The 15639-nt window shown below is 36.1% G+C and overlaps 1 protein-coding gene across 1 annotated transcript; it reads right to left on the bottom strand.

The window, feature by feature from the left end:
- Positions 1–9096: 9096 nt before the first annotated feature.
- Positions 9097–9641, bottom strand: LOC133321876 (uncharacterized; the record flags this gene model as incomplete). The annotated part of the gene is made up of 3 exons (XM_061530950.1): positions 9584–9641; positions 9352–9525; positions 9097–9265 (listed from the first exon to the last, which is right to left on the bottom strand). Coding segments are annotated over exons 1-3 (401 nt in total), but the record flags the coding sequence as incomplete, so codon positions are not given.
- Positions 9642–15639: the final 5998 nt, after the last annotated feature.

Below are 15639 nucleotides of genomic sequence, written 5' to 3'. Positions count from 1 at the left end.
TTTTTTAAAGATTTATTTTCAAAGGGCCAGGCTGCCATAGGCGTGGATTTTTTAAAGATTTATTTTCAAAGGGCTACCATAGGCGTGGATTTTTTAAAGATTTATTTTCAAAGGGCTACCATAGGCGTGGATTTTTTAAAGATTTATTTTCAAAGGGCTACCATAGGCGTGGATTTTTTAAAGATTTATTTTCAAAGGGCTACCATAGGCGTGGATTTTTTAAAGATTTATTTTCAAAGGGCTACCATAGGCGTGGATTTTTTAAAGATTTATTTTCAAAGGGCTACCATAGGCGTGGATTTTTTAAAGATTTATTTTCAAAGGGCTACCATAGGCGTGGATTTTTTAAAGATTTATTTTCAAAGGGCTACCATAGGCGTGGATTTTTTAAAGATTTATTTTCAAAGGGCTACCATAGGCGTGGATTTTTTAAAGATTTATTTTCAAAGGGTCAGGCTGCCATAGGCGTGGATTTTTTAAAGATTTATTTTCAAAGGGCCAGGCTGCCATAGGCGTGGATTTTTTAAAGATTTATTTTCAAAGGGCTACCATAGGCGTGGATTTTTTAAAGATTTATTTTCAAAGGGCTAGGCTACCATAGGCGTGGATTTTTTAAAGATTTATTTTCAAAGGGCTACCATAGGCGTGGATTTTTTAAAGATTTATTTTCAAAGGGCCAGGCCAGGCTGCCATAGGCGTGGATTTTTTAAAGATTTATTTTCAAAGGGCTACCATAGGCGTGGATTTTTTAAAGATTTATTTTCAAAGGGCTACCATAGGCGTGGATTTTTTAAAGATTTATTTTCAAAGGGCTACCATAGGCGTGGATTTTTTAAAGATTTATTTTCAAAGGGCTACCATAGGCGTGGATTTTTTAAAGATTTATTTTCAAAGGGCTACCATAGGCGTGGATTTTTTAAAGATTTATTTTCAAAGGACTAACATAGGCGTGGATTTTTTAAAGAATTATTTTCAAAGGGCCAGGCTGCCATAGGCGTGGATTTTTTAAAGATTTATTTTCAAAGTGCCAACTGAGGCGTGGATTTATTAAAGATTTTTTTTTCAAGGGCCAACTGAGGCGTGGATTTATTAAAGATTTATTTTTCAAAGGGCCAACTGAGGCGTGGATTTATTAAAGAATATTTTTCAAGGGCCAACTGAGGCGTGGATTTATTAAAGAATATTTTTCAAGGGCCAACTGAGGCGTGGATTTATTAAAGAATATTTTTCAAGGGCCAACTGAGGCGTGGATTTATTAAAGAATATTTTTCAAGGGCCAACTGAGGCGTGGATTTATTAAAGAATATTTTTTCAAGGGCCAACTGAGGCGTGGATTTATTAAAGAATATTTTTCAAGGGCCAACTGAGGCGTGGATTTATTAAAGAATATTTTTCAAGGGCCAACTGAGGCGTGGATTTATTAAAGAATATTTTTCAAGGGCCAACTGAGGCGTGGATTTATTAAAGAATATTTTTCAAGGGCCAACTGAGGCGTGGATTTATTAAAGAATATTTTTCAAGGGCCAACTGAGGCGTGGATTTATTAAAGAATATTTTTCAAGGGCCAACTGAGGCGTGGATTTATTAAAGAATATTTTTCAAGGGCCAACTGAGGCGTGGATTTATTAAAGAATATTTTTCAAGGGCCAACTGAGGCGTGGATTTATTAAAGAATATTTTTCAAGGGCCAACTGAGGCGTGGATTTATTAAAGAATATTTTTCAAGGGCCAACTGAGGCGTGGATTTATTAAAGAATATTTTTCAAGGGCCAACTGAGGCGTGGATTTATTAAAGAATATTTTTCAAGGGCCAACTGAGGCGTGGATTTATTAAAGAATATTTTTCAAGGGCCAACTGAGGCGTGGATTTATTAAAGAATATTTTTCAAGGGCCAACTGAGGCGTGGATTTATTAAAGAATATTTTTCAAGGGCCAACTGAGGCGTGGATTTATTAAAGAATATTTTTCAAGGGCCAACTGAGGCGTGGATTTATTAAAGAATATTTTTCAAGGGCCAACTGAGGCGTGGATTTATTAAAGAATATTTTTCAAGGGCCAACTGAGGCGTGGATTTATTAAAGAATATTTTTCAAGGGCCAACTGAGGCGTGGATTTATTAAAGAATATTTTTCAAGGGCCAACTGAGGCGTGGATTTATTAAAGAATATTTTTCAAGGGCCAACTGAGGCGTGGATTTATTAAAGAATATTTTTCAAGGGCCAACTGAGGCGTGGATTTATTAAAGAATATTTTTCAAGGGCCAACTGAGGCGTGGATTTATTAAAGAATATTTTTCAAGGGCCAACTGAGGCGTGGATTTATTAAAGAATATTTTTCAAGGGCCAACTGAGGCGTGGATTTATTAAAGAATATTTTTCAAGGGCCATATTTTCAAGGGCCAACTGAGGCGTGGATTTATTAAAGAATATTTTTCAAGGGCCAACTGAGGCGTGGATTTATTAAAGAATATTTTTCAAGGGCCAACTGAGGCGTGGATTTATTAAAGAATATTTTTCAAGGGCCAACTGAGGCGTGGATTTATTAAAGAATATTTTTCAAGGGCCAACTGAGGCGTGGATTTATTAAAGAATATTTTTCAAGGGCCAACTGAGGCGTGGATTTATTAAAGAATATTTTTCAAGGGCCAACTGAGGCGTGGATTTATTAAAGAATATTTTTCAAGGGCCAACTGAGGCGTGGATTTATTAAAGAATATTTTTCAAGGGCCAACTGAGGCGTGGATTTATTAAAGAATATTTTTCAAGGGCCAACTGAGGCGTGGATTTATTAAAGAATATTTTTCAAGGGCCAACTGAGGCGTGGATTTATTAAAGAATATTTTTCAAGGGCCAACTGAGGCGTGGATTTATTAAAGAATATTTTTCAAGGGCCAACTGAGGCGTGGATTTATTAAAGAATATTTTTCAAGGGCCAACTGAGGCGTGGGTTTATTAAAGAATATTTTTCAAGGGCCAACTGAGGCGTGGATTTATTAAAGAATATTTTTCAAGGGCCAACTGAGGCGTGGATTTATTAAAGAATATTTTTCAAGGGCCAACTGAGGCGTGGATTTATTAAAGAATATTTTTCAAGGGCCAACTGAGGCGTGGATTTATTAAAGAATATTTTTCAAGGGCCAACTGAGGCGTGGATTTATTAAAGAATATTTTTCAAGGGCCAACTGAGGCGTGGATTTATTAAAGAATATTTTTCAAGGGCCAACTGAGGCGTGGATTTATTAAAGAATATTTTTCAAGGGCCAACTGAGGCGTGGATTTATTAAAGAATATTTTTCAAGGGCCAACTGAGGCGTGGATTTATTAAAGAATATTTTTCAAGGGCCAACTGAGGCGTGGATTTATTAAAGAATATTTTTCAAGGGCCAACTGAGGCGTGGATTTATTAAAGAATATTTTTCAAGGGCCAACTGAGGCGTGGATTTATTAAAGAATATTTTTCAAGGGCCAACTGAGGCGTGGATTTATTAAAGAATATTTTTCAAGGGCCAACTGAGGCGTGGATTTATTAAAGAATATTTTTCAAGGGCCAACTGAGGCGTGGATTTATTAAAGAATATTTTTCAAGGGCCAACTGAGGCGTGGATTTATTAAAGAATATTTTTCAAGGGCCAACTGAGGCGTGGATTTATTAAAGAATATTTTTCAAGGGCCAACTGAGGCGTGGATTTATTAAAGAATATTTTTCAAGGGCCAACTGAGGCGTGGATTTATTAAAGAATATTTTTCAAGGGCCAACTGAGGCGTGGATTTATTAAAGAATATTTTTCAAGGGCCAACTGAGGCGTGGATTTATTAAAGAATATTTTTCAAGGGCCAACTGAGGCGTGGATTTATTAAAGAATATTTTTCAAGGGCCAACTGAGGCGTGGATTTATTAAAGAATATTTTTCAAGGGCCAACTGAGGCGTGGATTTATTAAAGAATATTTTTCAAGGGCCAACTGAGGCGTGGATTTATTAAAGAATATTTTTCAAGGGCCAACTGAGGCGTGGATTTATTAAAGAATATTTTTCAAGGGCCAACTGAGGCGTGGATTTATTAAAGAATATTTTTCAAGGGCCAACTGAGGCGTGGATTTATTAAAGAATATTTTTCAAGGGCCAACTGAGGCGTGGATTTATTAAAGAATATTTTTCAAGGGCCAACTGAGGCGTGGATTTATTAAAGAATATTTTTCAAGGGCCAACTGAGGCGTGGATTTATTAAAGAATATTTTTCAAGGGCCAACTGAGGCGTGGATTTATTAAAGAATATTTTTCAAGGGCCAACTGAGGCGTGGATTTATTAAAGAATATTTTTCAAGGGCCAACTGAGGCGTGGATTTATTAAAGAATATTTTTCAAGGGCCAACTGAGGCGTGGATTTATTAAAGAATATTTTTCAAGGGCCAACTGAGGCGTGGATTTATTAAAGAATATTTTTCAAGGGCCAACTGAGGCGTGGATTTATTAAAGAATATTTTTCAAGGGCCAACTGAGGCGTGGATTTATTAAAGAATATTTTTCAAGGGCCAACTGAGGCGTGGATTTATTAAAGAATATTTTTCAAGGGCCAACTGAGGCGTGGATTTATTAAAGAATATTTTTCAAGGGCCAACTGAGGCGTGGATTTATTAAAGAATATTTTTCAAGGGCCAACTGAGGCGTGGATTTATTAAAGAATATTTTTCAAGGGCCAACTGAGGCGTGGATTTATTAAAGAATATTTTTCAAGGGCCAACTGAGGCGTGGATTTATTAAAGAATATTTTTCAAGGGCCAACTGAGGCGTGGATTTATTAAAGAATATTTTTCAAGGGCCAACTGAGGCGTGGATTTATTAAAGAATATTTTTCAAGGGCCAACTGAGGCGTGGATTTATTAAAGAATATTTTTCAAGGGCCAACTGAGGCGTGGATTTATTAAAGAATATTTTTCAAGGGCCAACTGAGGCGTGGATTTATTAAAGAATATTTTTCAAGGGCCAACTGAGGCGTGGATTTATTAAAGAATATTTTTCAAGGGCCAACTGAGGCGTGGATTTATTAAAGAATATTTTTCAAGGGCCAACTGAGGCGTGGATTTATTAAAGAATATTTTTCAAGGGCCAACTGAGGCGTGGATTTATTAAAGAATATTTTTCAAGGGCCAACTGAGGCGTGGATTTATTAAAGAATATTTTTCAAGGGCCAACTGAGGCGTGGATTTATTAAAGAATATTTTTCAAGGGCCAACTGAGGCGTGGATTTATTAAAGAATATTTTTCAAGGGCCAACTGAGGCGTGGATTTATTAAAGAATATTTTTCAAGGGCCAACTGAGGCGTGGATTTATTAAAGAATATTTTTCAAGGGCCAACTGAGGCGTGGATTTATTAAAGAATATTTTTCAAGGGCCAACTGAGGCGTGGATTTATTAAAGAATATTTTTCAAGGGCCAACTGAGGCGTGGATTTATTAAAGAATATTTTTCAAGGGCCAACTGAGGCGTGGATTTATTAAAGAATATTTTTCAAGGGCCAACTGAGGCGTGGATTTATTAAAGAATATTTTTCAAGGGCCAACTGAGGCGTGGATTTATTAAAGAATATTTTTTCAAGGGCCAACTGAGGCGTGGATTTATTAAAGAATATTTTTCAAGGGCCAACATGGACCAGGCTATATTGAAAACAAAAACACAAATTTATAAAAAAAAAATCACACTTTTTATATAACAAAAAAAAAAAGAAAAAAAATTAACCAGTGGCCAAAAACGTTGTCAGCACCGCAATCAATAGAAAGAAACGCATTTTCGCTGCGACAATTTTCTTTTTCTTCTTTTCAGACTTCTTCGATTAACTGCCAGACGACAACTAGTCGCGTTTCGCCAGCTATTTTTTTTGAAACACATTTTAGAGATTTTTTTCAGTTTCTTTTTTTCGAAAATAAAATTGTGTTTTGCTTCTCATTTGATTTTTTTTTCAAAATTTTTTGGCATCTACAAACATTTACTTCTGCTGTAAATTCCACTATGTTTTATGGGCATTTCATTCTTGTTTTTTCCCACATTCAGAATAAATATAGAAATAAAAAAAAATAAAAAATTCTAAAATATTTGACCAAAGCAATGCTTCTTTCTGCCTCTCATCGAAAATTAACAAACCAAAATAAATGACGTGTGGGATGTTGTCTGTCCACTCTACGATTGGTGATGGGTGTGTGTGTGCTGTGCTAAACGTCATCGTTTTGTTGATTTTTGATGACAATTTTTTTTATATTTTTATTTTCTTTGCCATCGGATTAGACAAGAAATAAAAACAAATCATTAACAAAATACATTTGAAACGCTTGCGGACAGCGGTAACGTTCTGATAGCCCCTCGCAAAAATTTTCTTTAAAAATTTTTCTTTTCTTTAAAAAAATCAACGCCTATGATAAGCTCTGAAAAATATTCTTTAAAAAAATCCACGCCCATGTGAAACCCTCAAAAAATATTCATTAAAAATCCATGTGAGACCCTCAAAAAATATTCTTTAAAAAATCCACGCCTATGTGAGGCCCTCAAAAGCAAATATTCTTTAAAAAATCCACACCTATGTGAGGCTCTCAAAAACAAATATTCTTTAAAAAATCCACGCCTATGTGAGGCCCTCAAAAGCAAATATTCTTTAAAAAATCCACGTCTATGTGACAAATATACTTTGAAAAATCCACGTCTATGTGAGGCCCTCAAACAAATATACTTTGAAAAATCCACGCCTATGAGAGGCCCTCAACAAAATATTCTTTAAAAAATCCACGCCTATGTGAGGCCCTCAAAAAATATTCTTTAAAAAATCCACACCTATGTGAGGCCCTCAAACAAATATACTTTGAAAAATCCACGCCTATGTGAGGCCCTCAAAAAATATTCTTTAACAAATCCACCCCTATGTGAGGCCCTCAAACAAATATACTTTGAAAAATCCACGTCTATGTGAGGCCCTCAAAAAATATTCTTTAACAAATCCACCCCTAGGTGAGGCCCTCAAACAACTATACTTTGAAAAATCCACGCCTATGTGAGGCCCTCAAACAAATATACTTTGAAAAATCCACTCCTATGTGAGGCCCTCAAAAAATATTCTTTAAAAAATCCACCCCTATGTGAGGCCCTCAACAAAATGTGAGGCCCTCAAAAAATATTCTTTAAAAAATCCACGCCTATGTGAGGCCCTCAAAAAAATATTCTTTAAGAAAATCCACGCCTATGATAGGCTGTGAAAAATATTCTTTAAGAAAATCCACGCCTATGATAGGCTGTGAAAAATATTCTTTAAGAAAATCCACGCCTATGATAGGCTGTGAAAAATATTCTTTAAGAAAATCCACGCCTATGATAGGCTGTGAAAAATATTCTTTAAGAAAATCCACGCCTATGATAGGCTGTGAAAAATATTCTTCATGAAAATCCACGCCTATGTGAGGCCTCTGAAAAATATTCTTTAAAAAATCCACGCCTATGATAGGCTCTGAAAAATATAATTTAAAAAATCCACGCCTATGTGAAGCCCTCACAAAAATATAATTTAAAAAAATCCACGCTTATGTGAAGCCCTCACAAAAATATAATTTAAAAAAGCCACGCCTATATGAAGCCCTCACAAAAATATAAATTAAAAAATCCACGCCTATGTGAAGCCCTCACAAAAATATAATTTAAAAAATCCACGCCTATGTGAAGCCCTCACAAAAATATTCTTTAAAAAATCCACGCCTATGTGAAGCCCTCACAAAAATATAATTTAAAAAATCCACGCCTATGTGAAGCCCTCACAAAAATATTCTTTAAAAAATCCACGCCTATGTGAAGCCCTCACAAAAATATTCTTTAAAAAATCCACGCCTATGTGAGGCCCTCAACAAAATATTCTTTAAAAAATCCACGCCTATGTGAGGCACTCAAAAACAAATATTCCTTAAAAATCCACGCCTATGTGAGACCCTCAACAAAATATTCTTTAAAAAATCCACGCCTATGTGAGGCCCTCAAAAAAATGTTCGTTAAAAACTCCACGCCTATGTGAGGCCATCAAAAAAATATTCTTTAAAAAATCCACGCCTATGATAGGCTCTGAAACATATTCTTTATGAAAATCCACGCCTATGATAGGCTCTGAAAAATATTCTTTAAAAAATCCACGCCTATGATAGGCTCTGAAAAATATTCTTTAAGAAAATCCACGCCTATGATAGGCTCTGAAAAATATTCTTTATGAAAATCCACGCCTATGATAGGCTCTGAAAAATATTCTTTAAAAAATCCACGCCTATGATAGGCTCTGAAAAATATTCTTTACGAAAATCCAAGCCTATGATAGGCTCTGAAAAATATTCTTTATGAAAATCCACGCCTATGATAGGCTCTGAAAAATATTCTTTAAAAAATCCACGCCTATGTAAGGCCCCTGAAAAATATGCTTTAAAAAATCCATGCCTATGTGAGGCCACTGAAAAATATACTTTAAAAAATCCACGCCTATGATAGGTTCTGAAAAATATTCTTTAAGAAAATCCACGCCTATGATAGGCTCTGAAAAATATTCTTTAAGAAAATCCACGCCTATGATAGGATCTGAAAAATGATATGCTCTGAAAAATATTCTTTAAGAAAATCCACGCCTATGATAGTCTTTGAAAAATATACTTTAAAAATCCACGCCTATGATATGCTCTGAAAAATATACTTTAAAAATCCACGCCTATGATAGACTCTGAAAAATATTCTTTACGAAAATCCACGCCTATGATAGGCTCTGAAAAATATTCTCTAAGAAAATCCACGGCTATGATAGGCTCTGAAAAATATTCTTTAAAAAATCCACGCCTATGATAGGCTCTGAAAAATATTCTTTAAAAAATCCACGCCTATGTAAGGCCCCTAAAAATATGCTTTAAGAAAATCCACGCCTATGATAGGCTCTAAAAAATATTCTTCATGAAAATCCACACCTATGATAGGCTCTGAAAAATATAGTTTGAACTATTACTTAAATTCCATTTTTATACGAGTACCATACATTGAATATTTAGAATTTTTGCCGTTAAAATAAACATTAATAATGAACCGAATATAGACCACCAATTCGGATGACTTTTTAAAGGCGCCGCATTGCAATAATCATCGTCATCACAGACATAACAGCGAACATCTTGCACATCCGCCATCGTTGGATCCATACGACAACCGATGCTGGTGTCATTGACATCGCCATAATAACAGCTTCGTATATACTTGACGACTGAGTGTTCTGCAAGAAAGTGAAACCATGAAAAATATTAGAAATAATTAAAATAAAATTTGAATTTATTTTCAAATAAATTTTTGAGTACCCACCCTTGTATATCCTTTTCATGCACGCTGTGGCATTTACATTTTCCACCAATTTTCGAATATAGCGCGGTGGCGCCTTATAATCACAATTCACCTTAAAATGTTCCTCCGAATCGAAGATGTAACCACAGCCTTCTTCGTATACGGATTCACATTGGTAGCATTCAATGGCGGAGGCTGGGGAAAAATTGGAAATTAGTTGACGGGCAAATTTGAAGGAAAAATGTGTTCTTACCGGCCTGGAATAGCGAGGCAAGTAAAATGGAACAGAGTATCACGTGGATTGCGGGCATTTTTTTGATACTATTTTTTAATAGATTTATTATTTAATTCTTTTTAATTGGTTTCTTATAATGTTTTTAAAAATTGTACATTCTTAATGAGGCTGAAATTAAGAATTAGATCACATATTTTAATAATCTACATCACTGTTGTTTTAGACGATTATTTTTTATATAATGCTTTTTCTTGGAAAATATTCGACGACTGTTTTAACTAAAACTATTTTTTTACTATAATTTTTTAATATTTTTTTCTATGTAGAAAAAATTTCGACGAAATTTTAACATTTTTTATATAGAAAAAATTCGACAATAAATTGTATTTTTACTATAGAAAATATTTCAATGAAGATTTTTGATTAAAAGAAAATGTCGACGAAATTTTATGATTTTTGTCTTTAAAAATCAACAAAATTTACAAAAAAATTCGACGACATTTTTTAAATGTTTCTATACATAGAAAAATTTCGACGAAATTTTAACATTTTTTCTATATAGAAAATTTTTATTTTTTTCTGTATAGGAAAAAAATTTGCAAAAAAATCGACGACAATTTTAAAATTTTCCATTTTATTATTTATAAAATATTTAATAGTCGATTTGACGTAGGGGGCCTTCAATATGGAGGGAGTCTTTACAGAAAGGAGCAGGCTGAATATAGCCTGCTATAGGCGAGTTGACGAATAGAGGGGTATTGTCGAGCCATTTATGGAACTGACGAATAGATTTTTTATTGGGGAACTGAAGGGGGGGGGGGGGGGGTCTTCTTTGTAGGCGAACTGAAGAAGGAAGGAAATGCCAGCTGACCAAGAGAGTCTTCTTTGTAGGTGACCTGGACAAGGGAGCCTTTTGGTAGACAAGCTGTAGAAGGGAACCTTCTTTGAAAGTAAACTGAAGAAGGGAGCCTTTTTGTAGATAAGCTGAAGAAGGGAGCCTTGTTTATAGGCGAGCTGAAGAAGGGAACCTTCTTTGTAGGCGAGCTGACAAAGGGAACCTTCTTTGTATGCAAGCTGAAGAACGGAGCCTTTTTGTAGGCAAGTTGAAGAAGGGAGCCTTCTTTGTAGGTGATCTGAAGAAGGGAACCTTCTTTGTAGGCGAGCTGATGAAGGAAGCCTTCTTTGTAGGCGATCTGAAGAAGGGATTCTTCTTTGTAGGAGATCTGAAGAAGGGAGGCATCTTTGTAAGGGTGCCTTCGATCGGTACGCTAACGAAGGGAATGACGAATGGATGAAGGGACCTTCTATTTGGGAGCTGACATACAAAGAAGGCTTTCTTTGTATATGAGTTAACGAAAAACGAGCATTCTATAGACGAGCTGACGAAGAAGGGATTGAAGATGAAATCCCTCTGTAGACGAGCTGAAGAAATAAGACTTCAAAGGTGCGCGATCTTTATGTCAAAATTTGAACCTAAATATACAGAAAATCTGCAAATATATTTTTGTTACTCTTCAAGAATACGAAATGCCAAATTACAGCCACTTCGGTAGGAAAATCCGTCTAGACCTCCAAAGTACCAAAAATGTACCGGAGTTTTTTTAAATATGGGATATGTCTGGAATTACAGCTACTTTGTTTGAAAAATGCGGCTAAGACCACATATGAGCCGGATCCTTTACATAGGGGATATGTCTGGAATTGCAGCTACTTTGTTTGGAAAATATGAAAATATGATTCTTTATATGAGGTCTATGTCAAAATATGGACCTATTTTCTGCCTCAGATAACAAATAACAGCCACTTCGCTTGAAAAATGTGGCTAAGATCTTCAAGATCTTTATATTAGAGCTATCTTAAAACATATACTGATTTTTTCGTCATAGATATATGTCAGCCTCTATAGACCACAATTATAAGCCGGCCATCACAAAACAGGCCACGGTGAATATGGACAAGTAATGTACTTAATATTAGTAATATTCGGAAAATATGTCACGAAATATTGCCCAGAGTCGAAATAAAAATCCGCAGAAAGTTAGAGTTTCGTGGTAGTTATGTAGGTATCGTATGGTCGGCCCCGTCCCACTATACTGCTCCGCTCACTGTTTTTCTGTATACATTTATGACAGTCTCCAAAAACCTGGAGTGAAAAATTGCAACCAATTCTGTTTGGAAAATTGGGCTACGACCTTCAAAATTCCAATAATGGGGCCGATCTTTATCTGAGAGCTATATCAACAAATTTACTTATTTTTATAATTTTCTGCAGCCTCCAAAGCCCGTAATTTCGAACAACTGCCACTTATTTTGAATTATTTGGCTGAGATCTTAAAAATATCCAAAATTGGCGGTTTGGTTACATCGGAGCTATACCAAAACCTAGACCGATATTTCGATGAATATTTCGGAATGACAAATTTAAATATACACATATGGTGGAAATTATTTTTTTTTTATAAAATAAAAATCCTGGAATTTCGTCGATTTTTTAATTTTTTTTTTTCTATTACAAAAATCGATATTTTTATTGTTTTCTATATTTTTGTTATAGAAAATATTCGTCGACATTTTTAATTTTTTCTGTATGGAATAAAATTTCGTCGATATTTTTAATTTTTTTTTTCTATAAAATAGAATTTTGTCGAAATTATTAAAGGGTTTTTTTTTAATTCTCCCGATTTTCTTTGATGTAGGGTATCCAATATTCGTCCCTTAAGCAATAATTTTTAATTTGTGTATTTATTGGTTTCTTTTTTCTCTGTTTTGATTTTCTTCAGCTATTTTGTTTTGTTCATGCTTCGAATAAATATGTATTGGTTGGTATTTCGATTTATTTATTTATTTAATTTTCTTCAATTTCACTTTTCGTAATTTTAAAGAGTTTTCAACACCTTCTAGCCATAGGTTCATGTAGTGAATTTTTCCATTAGTGCTCCGACAAAAAGAAAATAAAACTGACTAATAGTTTTATTGTTTATATTTTCAAATCCAATTGAATTAAATTGAATATTTTTTAATTATTCACACACATATTTTGTAATTGGATTTTTTTTTTTAAATTTCTTTTTCTATAATTTAGAGAAAATATTGTTGTTTTTGTTTTCTCACGCGATCAGTTCACAAAACTCGCCGAAAAAAACAAAATGAATTTCCGTTTTTAAAACCGCCTATGTTTATTCTTCAGCACTCAATATTTAACTGAAGACCAAAAATAAAATTCTGTTGAAATGGAAAATTTGTCCAAATTTTCATTCTCTTCTTGGTGGTATTGAAATGAAATTTTCTTTTCCTTCGGAACATTACTCATCTCACATTATGTTCTCAACGACTCTCTCTGTGTTTTTGTTGTTGTTAGAATTTTCACGTTTGTTAGTTGGATAATTGTTGTGGTGCTGTTCTTGTTGTTGTTTTTTGTATTTTCCTCTTTATTTTCAACGTGCAAAGAAATGTGAAGAATTTATTTTCCATTTGGGAGTGTCCATCGGTACTACAATTCACAATTATTTTTATGTATTTTACAATGCACGCTACATACCTCAGAGGTGGTATACATTGGGATTGGAATGTTTAAAAAATGCCAACTACTATAGGCGTGGATTTTTTAAAAAAATATGTTTCATGGGGCTATCATAGGCGTGGATTTGTTTTCATGCAGCTATCATTGGCGAGGATATTTTACTTACTTAGCTGGCTTGTTACAGAATTATTGTTCCATAAGCCGTGCCTAAAAAAGATTTCCAAGCGCGTCGGTCTTGTGCGCATCCCCACCAATTTGGAAGACCACCTTCCAAGATGTTGCTTTCTTCTTGCTCTTTCCATCTAATTCGTGGCCTTCCCCTTCTACGGGAACCATCAGTAGGCTCGCTTTTATATGCCTTTTGAGCTGGAGCGTTCTCATTCATTCGCACATCATTGCCTAGCAAACGTAGTCGCTGCAGCTCAATACGACTGGCTATGTCGATGTCCGCGTATAAATTGTAAAGCTCGTGATTCATTCATTCGACGCCGATATTCACCGTCGACGCATATCGGCCCGTAGATCTTTCGGAGAATTTTTCTTTCAAAAACCCCAAGAGCTGCCTCATCTGCTTGCGCAAGTACCCATGCTTCAGATCTATATAATAGCACGGGTAGTATCAGCGTCTTGTAAAGTGTGTCTTTGGTCTGGAGGGAGGTGACCTTGTTTCTTAACTGCTTACTTAGACCCTAGTAGCATCTGTTGGCCATCAGAATCCTTTTCAAAACTGATGTCATTCGTTTTGTTTATGGCAGTACCAAGGTATATAAAATCTTTGACTACCTCGAAGCTGTAGTTCTCAAGTTCCACAGTTGGTCCGAGTCTACTGGACGTCTTGCGCGTTGATACCATCTGCTTGGACTTCTCTCCGTTTATTGCCAGATCCACTTTGGAAGACTCGCTTTCAATTTGTTCAAAGGTGGCTGTTACCGCTCTCAATGTTCGATGTCTTCGGCGTAGGCGTGAACCATGTGTTGTTTGGTGTACAGAGTGTCATTTCTGTTCACTTTTGTCTGTCGTATGACTTTTCCCAGCAGGATGTTAAAAAGGTCACACGACAAACTGTAACCTTCTCTGAATCCTCGTTCGGTATTAAAGGGCACCGATATGTCCTTTCTGACATTAACTGCTGATATTGTGCCATTTAAAGTTATCCTGTATAGCCGTATTAATTTTGCAGGAATGCCGAACGCAGACATGGCTTTAAACACATCTGAACGGATAGGGCTGTCGAATGCGGCTTTATAGTCGACAAATAGGTGGTATGAGTCGATGTGTTTTTCGTGGGTCTTTTCAGGATTTGGCGCAGAGTGAAAATCTGGTCAATGGTGGATTTGCCAGGTCTGAAGCCGCATTGGTATGGTCCTATGATGTCATTGACCATTGGCTTCAATCGTTCACACAGCACACTGGATAGCACTTTATATGCGATGGGAAGGAGACTTATTCCTCTATAGTTGGTACATATCGTCTTGTATCCATTTTTGTACACGGGACACAGGATGCTGAGGTTCCAATCATTGGGCATGCATTCCTCTAGCCAAATTGTACTAATCAGCAGGTGCATGCTCCTGACCAGCATCTGACCACCAGTCTTGAATAGTTCGGCTTGTAACCCATCGGCACCTGCTGCTTTATTATTCTTCGGACGATTGATTGCTACTCTGACTTCATCTTGGCTAGGTGATATACACTCTATATCATCATCTATTATTGGTTCTGGGGTATCTTCTTCATCGCCACTATTTGATACCAGAAGCTTTTCAAAATGCTCCTTCCAGATCCTCAACACGCTGTCTGTATCAGTCACCAGGTTTCCTTCGTCATCTCTACAGGAGGATGTGCCTGCACCAAAGCCTTCGGTTTGGTGTTTTACCCGTTGGTAGAATTTTTGGACTTCATTCTGACTCCTGTACATCTCGATTTGCTCACGCTCACGTTTTTCTTGCTCTTCCTTCTTTTTACTGAAACACGTTTCTCCACTCTCCTTTTCTTCCGATAGTTCTCCATCGCAGGGTTATCCTATACGCTGTTTTTATCATATCAGTAGCATTACGACACTCCTGATCGTACCACGGATTTCTTGATGGTGGTCTTTGGTACCCAAGTGTTGCTTTTGCTCCAGTTTGTGGGGAGTGGGCAATTCTTTGCCATTGTGCTTCTATACTATTATCGGGACAAGAAGGGCTTTCGTCAAGCAGGTGGGTAAGTTGAGCAGAGTAGGCCTCGGCTACCTGTTGTGTTTGCAGATTTTCGACGTCGGGTTTCCGTGTTGTGTTATATCGCACCTTTGCGGCTACATTAAGACGGGTGCGTACCTTGGCTGCCACAAGATAATGGTCCGAATCGATATTCGCTGCCCGGATGGATCGGACGTCTAAAACACTGGATGAATGCCTTCCGTCTATCACAACATGATCAATTTGATTTCTCGTTGTTCGATCGGGAGAAATCCAAGTGGTCTTGTGTATATCAAGATGCTTGAATCTGGTGCTGCTAACTACCATGTTTTTTGCTGCCGCGAAGTCAATCAACCTCATACCGTTGTCGGATG

This window comes from Musca vetustissima, unplaced genomic scaffold (genome assembly GCF_032173495.1).
Source record: "Musca vetustissima isolate MV318-11 ecotype Yass unplaced genomic scaffold, APGP_CSIRO_Mvet_v1 utg16017, whole genome shotgun sequence".
Classification (NCBI taxonomy): Eukaryota; Metazoa; Arthropoda; class Insecta; order Diptera; family Muscidae; genus Musca; species Musca vetustissima.
The sequence above is the reverse complement of the archived record's forward strand: the minus strand, read 5'-3'. Positions and strand labels throughout refer to the sequence as shown.